This window comes from Montipora foliosa, chromosome 14 (assembly GCF_036669935.1).
Source record: "Montipora foliosa isolate CH-2021 chromosome 14, ASM3666993v2, whole genome shotgun sequence".
NCBI classification, from domain to species: domain Eukaryota; kingdom Metazoa; phylum Cnidaria; class Anthozoa; order Scleractinia; family Acroporidae; genus Montipora; species Montipora foliosa.
The window spans coordinates 4,313,034-4,330,533 of NC_090882.1; the positions used below are offsets into that span (position 1 = coordinate 4,313,034).

The following is a 17,500-nucleotide window of genomic DNA, read 5'->3' on the forward strand; positions in this document are numbered from 1 at the left end:
TACACACGTTACACAAAATTGACATTTTTACAAGCTTCCTTTGCCTTTTAATGGGCAACAGGTCTTTAGAAGGTGGGCAACTGAAAAAAAACCATGGGCAACCAAAAAATCAAAACTGGTTGCCCAAAGGGCAAATTAGTAAAAAGGCAAGTGTCGAACACTGATTACTCATGCTAAGTTTGAAGAATATTACTGTTATATTTTCAGAGATATTTTTGATTTTGTGATCCATCTTCTAGTGGAACTGCTGATGATGTTATCAATTTGCTCATTTGCATAACACAAAAAATCAAATATCTCTGAAAAGAAAAAAGATACAGAAAAGGCCATCCTTCATTATTTTGAAAACCCTTTCAAATATGCATTGATTATTTTTCACTTCAAAGGCACTTTAATCCTCTAATATTTTGCATGTTCAACTGACCTTTCATTGTCAGACTAGTGCTTTAAAAGTAAAATAGTAACATCTGTAATAGTGTGAAAACACTGTCAAGTGAAGCACGATGTGAACGTCTACAGTCAGTTAACTGAAATTAAGTTCCAGTTAAAGAGGGTCAGGCTTGGGTATTTTTTATCAATCCCCTCCCCCACGCCTCTGATGTCAACTGAACCCCGGGTTGAGGGTTTTTTTCTTGGTTGCCTGGTTTTCATTCTTCATCATGATCATCTTCCAAAAAAATGTAGTTGTAAATGTTGTGGTTTAATCTTTTTCCTGGTTAATCAAAATTTTTCAAAGCAGTTCAATTTTGATTGTCCTTTATTTGAGATTATGATAATGAATGTTAGACAAGGAAAAATCAAAATTGAACTGGTTTGAAAAACAACTTTAATCACTCACTGAAAAACTATGTCCCCATTAAACAAAGAAAAAATTTGAAGCACAGCATTTATAAACATCTGGCTGTGGTACATGATGTGCTTTGAAATCATTGATGTACTGTACATGTATGTACAGCCTACTGTCTGTCTGTTGCAGGTACATTGTAAATGTTTACAACTAAATCTTGTGAAGCCTTTTCCTTCTTACATGTACTTCAATCCCAATTCGACTACAAGTTAATCATGGCCAGTTACTATCATTATTATTAATTGTATTTATCATTGTTATTATTTATTACTTGTACTTAATAATTATCTGGTTCTTTTGTAGGGACGTGCAATGGTACAAAAGGTAAAATCCAAATAAAATGGCGGCTAGTAGTTGCAGAGTGTGCAGAGTGGTATGATTATCTCAAGGTAAAAAAATCCTACTGTACATTGAATCAACAATTTGAGGATATAGGACATACAGTGGTTGGTAATAAATAAATAAATGAATAAATAAATAAGTAAATCAAGAAAATTATAAGACATTGCAATAAATGGGTTGTTCCAGAAAAAATCCACACCCCCCGACGGATGGGATTCTGGAAATTCTCGTGGGAGGGGGAGTCAAGGACCCTGGAAATCCAGGCGGGAGGGGGGGTTGAACTCGAAAAAGTCTTCTGCAGGGGTCATCTGAACCGATAGTTCACGCAATTCGAACATTTAGTTCGGTGACAGTTTGGCGCTCTCAGGCCCTGAAAATAGTAGAAATATTTTGTTCACATATTTCTCACCTGGCATAAATGATAATCTAAGTTCCTTCGCAGGTCTTTTTATAGCATAAAATGCGAACAAGATACTAAAGAAAGAGCTGTCGCAACAATATTGCAACGAAGAGTTTGAAACGCCTGACACATTTTTACTATACTCGTACCCAGACCCAGCGTGCCACCGTTGTTTCGTGTAATGATACAAGTAAAGAAAGTAAACAATATTGATTTACTTTCACACCTTCTCGCACTTTGTATTCGCATTTTGTATTTAGAAAGTCAAGTTTGAGAAAGCAAAACAAATAGGCGTCCCAATCCGCAAGAGCCTGGTGAAGAACCCATGCACTGGACGAATCTGTCGAAATCTGAAAGCCATCTGAAGCCGGTTTTAAAATAATTCGTTGAAAGTTGAAAATATATGTTAAAATTTCGTTTTCGTGAATGGGAGCTGTTTCAAGTGCTTTTGTCCTGGATAGGTTCTTTATAGTACACATTTTGTGTTTCCGATTTACTAACCAAAGCCTAAAGACTTTTTGAAACTTATAATGTCGGACTGAGAAAGCTCTTCACGACACGAGTTTGAACTTTCCTCCACTGCAGATTAGAACTACAGGCTCTTGAAGGTAGGATATGTGACTCAAATTATCCAGTCTTTAAGATATAAAAGAATTTGAACGATAAACAAGTTTAGACTCGTTTTTCAAAGGATTTTGATCATGTTTGATTTAAAAGTTTTCGATCTTAAGTGGCCGAGACTGACGTTATGTCTCCAAAAGGAATGACTATTGAACTCTTTTGTCATGTTCTCTACTAATTGTATTTACTTTTGGACCATATTTAGCGCAAAGAAAGAACAAGGGCAATTGATTTTTATGAGCTATGAATGTATAAACACTTGTTCGCGTTTTAGCATTTTTGCTCCTTTCTTTTCTTAGTTCCACACAACAGAATTTTTATATAATTTAGCCAAAGCTTTAGAAATTAAAAAAGGACATCTTCTATACGTGATTGTGCGTATTTTCTATTAAAAATAAATTAAATTTAATCCTAATATTTTTCCCGCAAATCAAGGCAGGAGGGGGGGTCTTTTGTCTTGGAAATCCAGACAGGAGGGGGGGGTCTTGGGCTTCAGGAAATCCAGGTGAGAGGGGGGGTTAAAAAACGACCCCATCCGTCGGGGGGGTGTGGACTTTTTCTGGAATAACCCAATTATAATAAATTATAATAAATTGTAATACATTGTATCCTATCTAGTACAGTGGTTGAGAGGTCTATATTTTGAAATCTCTTTGAGGCAGTGGTTTTAATAAGTACTGGAAGTCGTTGAAAAGTGTCTGATACTTCACTTAGAGAAGGCAGCAACTTTTTCCCTACATTTCAACCTGCCTTAAGAGTTAAATTTATTTTGACAAATTATGTCAACAGTCAGTTACTATACATGTACTCAAACCAGTCGCAAACTTCAAATTTTTTAAAACCCCTGTGTTTCCAATTTAAATTTTCAAAATTTTGGGTCTTGATATTATTGCATTTGTGCAGGAACATGGGCAAGACGGTATAAAGAACGTGTGGGATTCTGATAACTATCTCAACCATTCTCTAAGTGGGGAAGAGGAAGTTCCTTGTAAAGCTTCCTTTCACTTAAAGGTAGGTGTATTCTGTATGTACGGGGTATTCAGGGTCAGAAATTAACTTTTTTATATGGGTGCCAACTGGCTACTAGATAAATGATTTTCGGTGGCCAGATGGCAAATTGTGGTTGCCAAATATTTTTACCTGAAAAATGCATGTTTTGGATTTTGATGGATACCAGAAAACAACGATCACACGGTCTTGTGTATGTGTCAAGCATTATTTTCCACTTTTGAAAGAAGACCTTTTTGAGAGAAAATGTGTCCGGCCTCAAGTGCAAATTTAGAAATCCATCTGCCCCTTAGTGTTTTGAAAATTTCAGCCGTGGAAACACGAGTCCCGTTCTGTCGCACACATGTCGCCAAGTTGTTACTGTGCTACTGTAATGGTCCCAAGAGAAAGTGGAGACAATGCTTATGCAAAATTTTGGAGGGACAAACAAAGAGTATTGTGGTGTTTTTGATATTGGCTAATTGTTACAGGTATTTGTTTGTTACTTCGATTTTTAACGTTGAAGGTGGCCAAAATACATGTATACTACAGATCATGATTTTGAAATCTGTGAAATCAAAGCAAAAGGATGTCTCTTCCAAAGTGTTAGTCACTGCAAATGATGTAAAATGTAATTTTACCTAACAAATAAATGCAAATCAGGAGAAAATGCTAAATGTAGTGACCAATCTCCTGGAGGGGGGAATGGAAACTAGACATTTCAAAGGCCTTTTTCTCAAAAACTATCTGTTCGACCCCTCCTTAAAATTTCAGGATTTCTTTAGCACGAAACAATCATGTATGTAAATAAATAGTTAAATCTGGCAGACGGGTTTTTCGTAAATGGCAAAAACATAGATTTTCATTTATTTTGATAACTAAAAAACTGTCAGATAGATCTTTTTTTAAAAAAATGTTGATGGTTTCCTCTTCATAGTGTTTAATACAGTGTCGCTCAAAAGTAAGTTACCACCTCACGTCGCGTTTCCTGCGCTATGCGATTCCTGCCGTGCGCGATGCTATTCGCGTAGCGCGAGAGTAACCGAAGCGTAAATTTGTGGCACATGTTAGGAACTTATGTGTTATGCGAAATAATTCTCTCTCTGCAGTTGCATGAGTAAGGCAAGACGATTTTTGATTTGTTGATTTGTATGGGAATCGTCGAAATTGACTAAATAAAACTACCGTGAGCTTTATTTCAAAACATCCTTTCTACATAACAACTATATGATTATTATTACCTACAGTCAACAGTGCTGTTATCGCCCACAATCTTAAGTTCGCAACTTGGTAAGGCTTAAATTATCTGAATCGTTTGATTCTTGGACCATCGGGTTAAAATTTGCGTTTAAAATTTTCAGAGCGAGTCTCCAAAAGGAAACGCAAACAAAGGATTATTATTATCTTGAAAATGTGTAATAATACAAGAGTGCTTATGATTCATAGTTTGTTGATCGGCGAACTAAGCTTTGTAAACAATGAAAATAATGTGCTTGGGAATTGCCACATTCAATAATAATGTTTTTATGTACGAAGATATTGCAATTTATTATTTTTGTATTCTTGAGGTCAATAACAAGAACAAAGTACACCACATGTTAATCTAAAGCAGCCATCTTTTTATTTACCCAAAATTCCCTAGTACGTCACATTACGTCATGAGATACAACACTCCTCCTTCCTATTACAACAATTGATAACTAACCTTAAACACAACTAGATACAAATAAACTTAAAGAGCTACAAGTTCAGTCTCTCAGGGGGTTTACTCACTCGTCCAGAACGAGTAACCTTTACAGGGGTACCCACAAAATGAGGATTTGATACAGGAACTTTCCTTGTGTCAGGATCAGAATTTATCTGTACCACTGTGGTAGGGACTTCAGCCAATTCTGTACCTACGTTAGGAACCTGGCCAAATTGACTGGATGTTTTCGCTTGCAGCATCACTGGAATCTCTTGCGACAAAGGGGTGGGATTGCATTCTACAATTTCTCTTTCAATGTTTTCCCTTTTAGCATTCTGTTCTCTTGCATCATCAGGTATTAAATGATTTGCATGCACAAATCTACGGTTATTACCTGGCACTCTAACGAGGTAAGTCTCAGGGCCCTTTATGGCGACAATTGTACCCTGTATCCACTTCTCCTTCCCCCCCTCTGACATTTTTAACCCTGACTGGCTGATGTAGATCAAAGGTTCGCAACTTTGGATGAGCACCATCTTTGTACAGTTTAGATGCTGCTTGCCTGCTTTCTACACGACTTTTTAAACTTGGTTTGACCAGGGAAAGAAATGGCCGGGGCTCTCTTTTCAGAAACAACTCTGCTGGAGTCTTACCTGTAGTGGAGTGTGGAGTATTCCTGTTTCGGAATAGAATATCAGCCACTTTATGTTACACTGACCTTGTGTTGCCATAAGCTTTATACATACCTTTGAATGTCCGCACATGTCTCTCCGCTAAACCATTGCTGGCAGGGTGGTAGGGGGGACCTAGGGTGAGTTTGATCCTGTTCATTTTCAAAAATGTCTGGTACTCTTCAGACACAAACTGAGGACCATTGTCACTAACCACTTCATGAGGTAATCCGTATCGAGCAAATACGGCTCTAAGGACGTTGATGGTAGCAGTTGCAGTAGTAGTAGCCATGGGGAAAACTTCCAACGATTTGAATGACTATCAACAATGACCAGAAATTGTTGACCCTTTACTTCAGCAAAGTCTACATGGATCCTTTGCCATGGTTCAGTAGCCCAAAGCCAGAACAGCAGAGGAACTGACTTAGGAGTGCTTTGTGTATTGACACAGTCTTCAGAAAATCTGACTCTGTCTTCTATGTCCTGGTCCAGACCAGGCCACCAGACAAATATTTTGGCAAGTGCCTTCATACAACACATGCCTGGATGGCATTCATGCAATTCATCTAACAGATGCCCTTGTAGTTTGAGAAGAATGACCACACGCCTGCCCCACAACAGACAGCCATCTTCTAGGGAAAGATCTTCCCTACGATTCCAATAAGGTTTTATCTCGGGATCAGGACAATGATTTGGCCAACCTGAGGACGTGTACTCATACGCTTTAACAAGCACCTTGTCTTTCTTAGTAAAGTCAGCAATTTCCACAGCTGTTACAGGTAAGCTACTGACAGCTGTAGCAAACACATAGTGCTCATCTGGGTCAGGGTCCTCTTCATCTCTGGTCAGAACAGAGAATCTACTGAAGAAATCAGCACTTGCATTGTCTGCAGACTTTTTATAGACAATGTCATAATCATACCCAGATAAAAGCACAGCCCACCTTTGTAACCTTGCAGCTGCTAAGGGAGGAATGCCAGATTTAGGACCAAATATACGCGTCAGAGGTTGATGGTCAGTGAAAAGGGTAAATTTTCTGCCATTAAGGTGAAGATTGAACCTTTTGATCCCAAAAACTATGGCTAAACCTTCCTTTTCTATCTGGGCATAATTTCTTTCTGCCATACTGAGTGTTCTGGATGCATATTCAATTGGTTTCTCAGACCCATCCTCCAATCTATGACTCAAAATTGCCCCCATACCATGTGGGCCAGCATCAACACTCAGTACAAGGGGTTTACTGGGATCATAGTGGACCAACACCTGATCACTTGAGAGTACCTCTTGCCCACAAAAAGGCGGCCTCACAACTTTCACTCCAAAACCATTTAGTCCTGTTACTGAGGAGCTCATACAATAGATGTAATTTGGATGAAAAATCAGGAATGAACTTTGAGTAGTAATTTATCATTCCCAGAAAAGATCTCAATTGCGAGACATCGCCCCTGATTTAGGTCCTGGATTTTATTAGCTTCTTCACTCACAGGTTCTCCCATGTGCTCTTTGTTGGCTTTGTTTGCTAACTCATCTGCAATGCATCGGTTGTGCGCAACCGTAAATGTCAGCTCTCTCACTGCTAACAAATGGCACTGCGTTCTTGACATTTTGGAATGCAATCCAGACACAAGTCTATCGCGAAGACCTGCCTCTAAAAAGGCACCAAAACTGCATGTGGAGGCCAATTTTTTTAATCGCACCACAAAGTCAGAAACACTTTCGTTTTCTTCTTGTGAAGCAGTCCAGAATTTTTGTCTTTCGGCAATGACTATCAGAGCCGGTTCGTAGTGTGCCTGCAGAATTTGCTTTAATTCCTGGTACGATTTACTGTTCTGGTTCTCTGGGTCACATAGATTCTTTATCAACTTGTAAGCTTGTGGTCCAACCACTGCTAGGAACACATGTACCTGTCGGTCTTCGGCAATCTCATTCGCTACCATGAAGGCTTGGTAGGGTCTGGCATAATTGGCAAATTTCTTGGTATTTTCATCAAGTGGGCCCACATGGCCATAGACAGCAGTCATATTTTACACTCACGTGGGCGAAACGACGATCCTCGTCGCCAATTTTGTATTCTTGAGGTCAATAACAAGACCAAAGTACACCACGTGTTAATCTAAAGCGGCCATCTTTTTATTTACCCAAAAATTCCCTAGTACATCACATTACGTCATGAGATACAACAATTATAGGCATGTTTTCTTCGAAAATTGGCCTTTCACAAACTCCTTCCACGGTTAAAATTTGAAACAAAAGGTCAATTAAAATCGTACGCAAGCATCAAGCTACTGCACTTACAGATTTCTTACCATCGTGCGCGACATGATTCCTGTAGCGCGCACGAGAATCGGTACTGTAATTCCCAAAATTTTAACCCTGGTTGTACGGCTAAGTTTTGAGAAAAAGGCCTTTGAAATGTTTAGTTTCCATTCCCCCCTCCAGGAATTTGGTCATTATGTTTAGCATTAATTTTTCCCCTGATTCACATTTATTTGTGGGCCACCTGGCAATGACAATGATTAAATTATAACTTTAACCCTGTAACACCCAAACCGGCCTAAACCGGCCAGGTATTTTACTCTGTCTAATGCCAGATGATTTTACTAGTCAATGGGGAACCCCCAGGAGTCAATGGGTTAATCACTCACTGAAAAACCTGTCCCCATTAAGAGATACTAGAAATTTCAACTCTTTGAGACCAACAATGGTATTGAAGCCCCATAAGTAAACCACCATACACTTATCTACTTGTCTTTAAAACATTATTGTAATAGCTAGAGGAAGGAATGTCCTTGACTAACGTTTTTCCTGTGCAGGACGTGACAGATACAGTAGAAGAAAAAATTATCTATCGTCAACTTTCACCTGATGAAGAAAAGGTAGTAAAAAAGCTATTGTTACATTTCGTTTATGTAACAGATTTCAATGAAACTCTGGAATTTGTTATTGGTGTTGTAACTGTATAACATTAAAGAAACTACACTTTATTCGCAAAGAGCTGGCACAGAGTTCCTGGTGATGGGGTTTGAACAATGGGACCATGGTATTGTTTTGACTTGCTGTTGTGGTGACACTACCAATAAATGAAACAATACTGAACCAACTCACCGACGACCAGGGGTTAACTTGGTTGGTGTGGATGGTTTACATTGTACATGTATCTTTGAATCAGAGAATTGTAAACTGCTCTGAAACTGAAGTGACAAGATACAAATGTATGTGCATCGTATAAATCCTTTGCTATAATTATACTAATACCATCAACTTCGGGGAGCAGGGCTGGCGCAGTGGTGAGAGCACTCGCCTTCCACCAATGTTGCCTGGTATTGATTCCTGGATTTGACATTTGACATTTATATGTGGGTAGAGTTTGTTGGTTACCTACAGCTGTAAATGTAGATGCACTCTGCTCCAAGAGGTTTTCCCCTCTCAAAACCAACATTTGATTTGAATTTGTAGTCTGCCCAATATTAGTTGAGGGCTTGTGTTCGGCAAAATAACCTTGAGATTTAAATATAGTGATTATTATTATTATTATTATTATTATTATTATTATTATTAAACTTTGTGTATGCAACTGTAATTATGATAATAATATTATTTTCTAACTAGTCTGATGAAGGAGATCATAAAAAGAAAGAAAAGCAGAGTGAGATGGTTGCCAAAAACCAAGAGGGTAATAGTCAAAGCGATAACAGCAAGGAGGGAAAAGGTTCCTCTCCGCATAAGGAACCTCATGATGATTCCCGGAAGAAAGGGAAACCAAAAGACTCTCAAGACAGTAATAAGAAAGTTAAACAAAGAAAGAGAAGAAGTGATGAAGACAAGGTGAAATATATTTCTTGCTATTTATTGTATCTGTCAACTCTTTCCATTTGAAAATTGCTATCATTTTGTGTGTTTGTGATTACAGTGGAGTTTTTGTGGATAGAAAGTACATGTATCTGTCACGTAGTTTGAAGGAACCTTTAGTTTTGTTTCTTTCATTTTATTCAATAAATTATTGTGATTTCAATGGCACCTGTAACAGTTATAAAACATTGTCTTTCTGTCTTTTTTGTGATCGTTACATTTACAGTTGTATGTGTACTTCATAAGTTGTTGATTCTTGTCAAGTTAAACGTAATGTTTTGAAATGACCAAACAACAAGTCATGTGCAATGTACATGTACACAAAAGTTACATTATTAAATGAGATTTTACTGCCACATCAGTAAAATGCGGTTAATGGAACGTGACCATACTAAAAGGGCTACCGTATTTACCCGTGTATAACACACACTTTTTTTCTGCTAAAACAGCTCCGAAAATTGAGATGCATATTTTACACGGAATCCATTGTTTTAGACACGTATCCCTCATTAGCATATAAACGAAGACACATTGGTTTTTGATTGAAAAGCAAAAGGCTTAACCAAGAGTTAAAAATTTAGATCCACTAATAAATTAACCTTCCTATTTAAATGAACAACTGAACAACATAGCCTTCACTTTTGAGTGATTAACTGAAACATCAAAATGGCCACAAAAAAAAACTCAATGGAGTTTACAATGCCGGTCTGATAAATAACGCTCGTTAATTTCGCTGTTATATTGTAAAACTTTGCAAAGAACACAACTACCCACTACATGTTACTGGAAATATGGACAAAACGCCACTGATCTTTGATATGCCGCCAAACCGAACGGATCAACATTAAACCGCAGAGAAGAAATGTCATGATGGGAAATGACAAGAATCACGCAACTGTTTTGTTGGCGTGTGCTGGTGATGGATCAAAATTAAGACCAATGGTGATTTTCAAGAGGAAAACAGTGCCTAAAGTTGAAAACAAACACAGGGTTATCAGCGACGCCCAAGAGAAAGGCTGAATGAAGAGTTTGGCGTCCTCCATGTGGTGGACTGGGGAGACAAAAGAAGCCTACTTGTTTGTGCTTTCGAAGCTCGTGTGACGGAAAGCATGAAAGCAGCATTTGTAGAGAAAACACCAATTGATTTAGCAGTAATTCTTGGCAGATTGACCTCAGTTCTGCAGCCCCTTAATGTTTCTTTAAATAAACCGCGTAAAGACATGGATGGCGGATGGAATCAATGGCCACCAAAAGAAGCCCTCGGAAGAAATCATCCCTCTGTGGATCACTGTTTCATTGCAACATAATATCCTGAAGAGATGATTGAGTCATATTTTGTTAAATATGGAGTAGTAAAAAAACCTTGATGATACACAAGATGATCTTGTGGACGGACAACAAGATGACCTTGTGGATGACGACTCTTCTGGGAGAGAAGGGCTGTTCTATTGTGACTACGAGTTAGAGTTTGTATAAAGGTTTCAGTTTTTAAACACTTTACATAGGCTTATTTACTTTACGGTTGTAAGTAGCGGAACAAATTTTCTTATCCAGGAAATGCATTTTTTCCACGCTAGTTTTGCATGAACAATTTCTCTGTTTTCTGCTTGAACTTTTTCTTTTTCAAAATGCAGTCCAAAATTCGGGTGCGTATTATGCACGGGTAAATATGGTATTCATGTCGCAATAGTTATCTTCGCGTTCTTCCTTAGTCGGTCGTTCAAGGTCATAAAATCAATGGTCTTGTAGTAAATAAAATGAGGACATACATGTATTGACTTTGTTCCTAGATCTCAGATTATAACATACACCTGCATTGGCCAAATCTGTTAAGGCCTCATTCATTACTGCTAAACAGCATGTGTAATGCCTACCTGCTACATAGTAGAACCTGTACAACTGGCTACTTAGGACAGTGCTTACTATTTTTATTGTGTATACGTTCGGCACATATGTTCTGCACATCTCAGTAAGTACTCTTAGTATCCAAAAAGAAAATATTGGGGGTAGCCATGCATTTTTGAGAGATAATTAATTTAAGCTTCACTTTGAGAAAAAACGCCTTACATTGCTTTGTATTTCAAAGGTTTTTAGAAATATTATTCATCAATAATATTATTGTTGTTACCTTTGAAAAATGCAAGGTTATCCCTAATTTCCTTTTTGGATTTCAATAACACTTGTTAAGATCTACATTTCCTGCATAATCATAAACCAGGGAAAAATACCTTTGAATTAGTAGGCACCGTCCTTAACAGACAGAGTCTAGCTATATAAAAGCCTTCGTTAGCTGTCCAAGGTTCACTTGGCAGTTTGTGCTGTATAGTAAACCAACTAGCTGTTTGCAATTTGTTAAAATTTCCCTCACCTCTCTCCCTCCCTTTGGAGATGGGTTGGATATATCCCTTTGCCTTCATTAAAATTGGGTCATTCCTGCATGGTGCTGTCTGCGCATCGACTTCCCCCAAGCTTGTTGGCTCATTTGCCTTTGTACATTGCTTGCTAAGCAGTACTCTTGTCCGATCCGGCACGTGCTGTTTACCGCTCAGCTTTTTGTGCTGGAGAGATAAGTGAGGTTGTTCTATGTCACACAATGCAGAAGTGGCATAGGCTAACCAGCCGCAAGGCAGTGTTCCCCTCAAAAAACGCCAATAGGTATGTTGTCTCGTTTTATTGCACCTTGCGTTATGCGTTTAAAAGCTAATTATGTTGATACCAAGGAACAGTGATATTAACAGTAATTAGTATCACCCAACTAGTGCTGAAATGCTGAATTTTGACTGGCTACACTACTAGAGGACTATTAGTAATAGTCATCGAGTAGCTAAAAGCGTGACGCTTTTTTCGTTTTATTCCCAAATAAATATATTTTCAACTTGCATTTGCTAACTTTATTATTGCCTTTTCTGTCCGACTAGTTGGGTGATACTAAAACAATTAGACCCTTCGCCCTCAAGGGCCACGGGTCAATAGCCCATTTGGCTTCGCCTCATGGGCTATTGACCCGTAGCCCTTCCGGGCTACAGGTCTAATTGTTAATTAGTATTATTATTGCATTGGCAATGAAGTTTAATCTCAAAATTGCTGCTTTAATGTGAACTTTGACTTTGTCTTTAATTTCTTTTGCTTGCTTGTGTTAACAGAATCAGTTAAATTTTCATTATTTTTGGAACAGAATAATGCTGATGCTGAAGGGAAACAGGTGGAAAGTGCTCAAGTGCCAAAGGTTGGTGCCTTTCTTTCATACAGCTCCAATAAGCTACGTAATGGCAGAGACTATCACAGGGTGTTTCCTTAAAGGGGCTACAGTATGTCGTGCAAAATGATGTAATTTCATGACACCCCAAATGCCCAAAAAGTAGAATAAAACATTGTAATAACCACTTACCATAGTTTTTCAGTTATAAGGCGTAGCATTTTTTCTCAAAGAAATTGCTTGTTGGCTCCAAATGTAATCTTAAGTCAAGGTGTGTCTTATAGCTGTGTATCTTCTGGGAACAAAGCTTGTGCAGGGACGATTCTTCCATCCTCTTCCGCCATCTTGTTTAAATCGTCCCAACCTTCCCCTTACTGTGATTCCAAAATGGTGGCCTCACACCAAAGTTTGTGATGATGGCCTTCCATTCTTAGCATTGTACAACAAAAAACACCTGCAAGAAAGTACTAACAGCAGTAGGATTTAAAGGTTTTTCTCTAAATTCTAGTTGAATTTCCTTCTGTCTACTTACACTGCAATCTTCAGTTGAAACAGCATACAGTGTAACTGGTGATAAGTTGAACCAAATTCCACTGTTCGAGATGCATCGTATAACTGATTATTTTGATGAGATTTTCAGTTTGCGACATAAATGCCATGAAGATTGAAAGTTAAAGGTGCACCTTGTACATTGTATCCGAAAAACTTTGGTAACAACATAAAAGAAATACAACAAAAGGAAGCTTGGATGGACACAAATGAACAAGATTGAAACGGCTTGCATTTGGGTAATCTTGAAAAAGGTGGCGCCAAAGTTTTCCAAGTTTGTGCTTAATTACGTTCATGTACTCAGAATCATCTTGTTTGTGATGTAACAATAATTTTATCAGTAAAGGAATTCTACATTATCATTTTCGAGTTTTTAACTCATGATTAACTAAAGATTTTTCCCTAAACACCCTAAAATAATGTGACGTAGCCCTTTTAAGCCTTAAAACTTCATTTACGACTTTTTGTTAGGGTTCAAGTTAAGGTCTTGATTAGAGGGTCACTTTGTGACAGCTACATGTACACTCTACATGTGCACCAAGTAAAGTGAATCTCCCTATGTTGCTGCATTCAACAACCCTCCATTGTTAAAATGTGGAGTAGCAATGTAACATTGATTGAAATTTTTGCCTTTTAATAGAAAGTCGCAAGTCCAGATGTAAAAGAAGACAGTAAGAACATTACTGCCGTTGACATTAAGGTAGAGTTTTTACGTTACTTTTAGGCATAAATCCCAGGGTTTAAAGGTTCCAACAAAAATAATGAGGAGAAGGAAGAGGGAGCAACAAAGAACACCAAAGAAAGCCATGGGAATGAGCTTGCTTAACATTTTGTGGCTTTAGAAGTTGGGGCTATTCCATGTTGCGACAATACCTTGTCCTAATGTGTGGAGAGAGATGCACTTTCTTGTGGTAGTTCATTAATAAGCAGAATATTATTTTGTCCTTGAAACAGAGTGACAAAGGAAAAACAGAAAAGAAGAAAGGCAAACAAGTCGCAAAGCAAAAGGTACATAAATGAGAAGGTGGTCACGTTTTGACACGTTTCGAAGTCATTCAGATACCGGCATTTTTACTTGGTTTTCATTCCACCCCGAAAACTTGTCATTTTTTTAGATAAACATCTTAGCCTTTTCAAAATGTACCATGTTTCATCGGCTGCAGGGTGGTGATTTTTCAGAAAGTTTAGCGTAGTAACAGTGCATACAGTACACATAGATTGGATTAAAATCAAAGGTGTATTTGGCTTATAGGTGAGAATTAAGCCCAAACCAAAAAGCTATTAATATTTTGTAGCAATGATAAATATACACATAATTGGATTTAAGCTGAACAAAATGCAAAAAAACAAAAAACAAACAAGAGTTACATTTGAGGAGTGGTGGCCCTTTTTAAATGAACTGTTTGTTTTGTTGTCTTAGAATGTGAATTTCATATTCATGTTGATGGCATGGTCTTCACATTTCTTGTGCCATTCTTGTTGTGGTAGTGCAATACAAAATAAGCCTCATTTTGGCTTTATAACAGAGTGATGGTGTAAATAAAGAAGAAAAAGCAGAAAAAGCAACAGAGGCTGCCGATAAGTTTAACATACATGCATAATATTATTGAGTTGATTATATTCTTGTGAAAGGTCATTAGTCACATGTACGTTGTTTTGTTCCTTTACGAGAAATTTTTGTCTGTTTCTCCAATAGAAATGTTAAGTTGTTATCTTGTTTACCCTTTAAGGACGTTCGCGCCAATTGTTTCTGTGCATCCTTACTGCGCACGCAAATGCACACGCCATGTCATACACGAGCGCGCGCGCTAAGTAATAAAATGAGAACTGATAGGGCAAAAGGCCATTGCTATGGCTTTGCCTGGATTTAACGGTCTTGGACGTTCGGTGACCCCTATTTTTCTTTCTAGAAACAGATTTTATTTACAATTATCTCCAAGTTGTCCAAAAATGAACTAAAAATCAATGTGGGAAGTTCAAAAAATTTCAAGATTTCTGCTCACGGGACATCAAATCCTGCCATCTTGCGGCTGCAAGGCGCGTGAAACTTTGGTCGCTAAATGCGAACTTGATCTTTAAGGGAACCTCACCAGTTGACTAAATTCACTTAATTAGTCCACTTAAACAATATTTGGCAGAGAAGTTATATACTGTAAAATTAATAATATTGTGACAAATCATGTGCAGCTGCCAGTGGTTTGAGGCAAAGTATAGAGTGGTACATTAATTTTATACGCAGCCAAAAGCCAGCGTTTATTCAAATCCTTTCAAGTTGTGCGTATGATAGTTAAATACTGATTTTTTTCACTGACTATTGACAGGTTGACAATCAAATTTGTGCCACAAAGCGTGATGGAGTCTTTGCCCTCTTGGTGGATGTTTCTCCAGTACCAGTGGATGGCAAAGAAGCTAAGGAGATTGATTTTCAGCTCACTTGTAAGTTCAAGTGACCACTTCTCTTCACCATTTCCAAGTTTCACTGTACATTTAGTGTACAATTTTACCAGGTTGTCATTTTCTTTTTGTACTTTAAAGTGAGGAAGGGCTGCTTATAACAATTTTTTTTTCTCAGTGTAAGTTGTTCGGTTAGGACTTTTTTAGCATGCAAGCAAGCTTTACAGTCTTGGCCCTAGTTGTTCAAACGGTGGAGAACTCTATCCAACGAATAAATCAGTGTTCAGTGGATAAGTCATGGCGACCAACCAACTCAGCTAGCCAATGGATAGTGATTTATCTGGTGGATAGCGTTATCCACCTTTTGAACAACATGTACATGCTATGCCCAGTGGTCTTAAGTACATTGTAATGTTTAAAAAACGAGCAGCAGTGTTTTATCAGGGTTAAAAAACATGAGGCATCGCCAAGTGTTTTTAGATCGTAAAAGATGTGCTGTGAGTTTTTTGAACAACTTGAAAAACATTCCACAAAAAGTGTGTCCCTCTGGACTCAAAACAATGGTTCAAATTGTGAGAGGAGAATATTAGCATACCAGAAAAACAAGCTATGCCTTATTAGTATCACCCAACTAGTGGACTAATGCAAATGCTGCATTTTGATTGGCTATGCTACTAGAGGACTATTAGTAATAGTCCTCGAGTAGCGAAAGGCCTGACGCTTTCTTTCGTTTTATTCCCAAATAAAGATATTTTCAACCTGCATTTGCTAACTTTATTATTGCCTTTTCTGCCCGACTAGTTGGGTGATACTAAAACAATTAGACCCTTAGCCCTCAAGGGCTACGGGTCTAATTGTTAATTAGTATCCTTTATATAAAGAACACTGTCAAGGATTGTTTTATCAGGATATATATGTAAAGGTCATGCAGGTGATGTTTTGTCAGTGTTTTGTTAGGCTTTTAGGCTCATGAAGTACATGTACATCCTCCAGGCCAAAAACGTAACAGACTTTATGTTCTAGGAATTGTATTGCTTTGTGAATAATGTATAATATAATTCCTTTGTTTTCAGTGAGTGTTGAAATGAAGGGAAAGCATGGGTACCTGTCAGCCTCAGATTGGCCTCTTTACCCGGTAGGTCTAAGTGAAGATTTTGTCCTTAGCACCTGGTAAATACAGCTTTAGAGCTGTAGCGAGACCACCTGTTATTATGTCGTTTTTATGGTCTCATATGAGGAGCTGAGGGGCAGTAAACTTCTCATGTCTTAATGAAATTTTAGCATCAGAGAAAAAAGCTAATTTATCTGACTGTGCAGAGTACGTGTATGACTCATAGGCTGCCACTTATACATACCTACATGTACACATCAATAGAATGCTAAAAATTGACAGAGGGATTAACAAAAAGAGGAACAAATCTTACAGATGGACGAGGTTAGGTTTGTGTTACATGACCTAAATTGATGCCAACAATTTTGCTTCATAAACAGGAAAATAAGGGTAGCACAGAAAAGCGCTGTGTGACTAGCCTTGTAGTAGGCTCAGGAACATATTAAAGTGCCTATAACCTGAAAAAGAATTCACTGCAATGGTTACCTGTGCATGAAGAGGCTTGAAGGAGACATTGATAAACTGATCAAACTTTGCTCTTTAGTTTTATGGATTGATGTCACTTCTTTATGTGTTCTATGGAGTTGTGTGGCTCGTTGTATCAGCCTGCCAGTGGAGGGACTTGCTCAGAATACAGGTACTAAAAAACTTTCCGCATATCAAATAATGCTTCTTGGCTCACAATGTATGTAAACCTTGCACATTTGGGTTTGTGAAGTTCCTTTCTCAATGTATCATAAAAAATTTCATACTCCCTACAGCGAAATACATGTATCCATTGCTCCTGGTTTACCACAACCTCTGGCAACTAATTTTATTAAAAAATGAATATTTGGCAGGCACCAA

General features: G+C 38.0%; 1 protein-coding gene across 2 annotated transcripts in view; it reads left to right on the top strand.

Moving 5' to 3' along the window:
* Positions 1-17,500, top strand: part of LOC137985277 (transmembrane protein 87A-like) — a 40,646-nt gene that overhangs the window by 3,752 nt on the left and 19,394 nt on the right. The window contains exons 3-13 of one of the 2 annotated variants that reach the window (XM_068832846.1): positions 1,151-1,236; positions 3,114-3,221; positions 8,369-8,431; positions 9,165-9,380; positions 12,580-12,630; positions 13,790-13,849; positions 14,104-14,157; positions 14,676-14,730; positions 15,469-15,585; positions 16,617-16,678; positions 17,199-17,291. In XM_068832846.1, coding sequence (XP_068688947.1) covers positions 1,151-1,236; positions 3,114-3,221; positions 8,369-8,431; positions 9,165-9,380; positions 12,580-12,630; positions 13,790-13,849; positions 14,104-14,157; positions 14,676-14,730; positions 15,469-15,585; positions 16,617-16,678; positions 17,199-17,291 — 965 coding nt within the window. The remainder of the gene's footprint in view (positions 1-1,150; positions 1,237-3,113; positions 3,222-8,368; positions 8,432-9,164; positions 9,381-12,579; positions 12,631-13,789; positions 13,850-14,103; positions 14,158-14,675; positions 14,731-15,468; positions 15,586-16,616; positions 16,679-17,198; positions 17,292-17,500) is intronic. The other variant, XM_068832847.1, reaches the window with a different exon arrangement.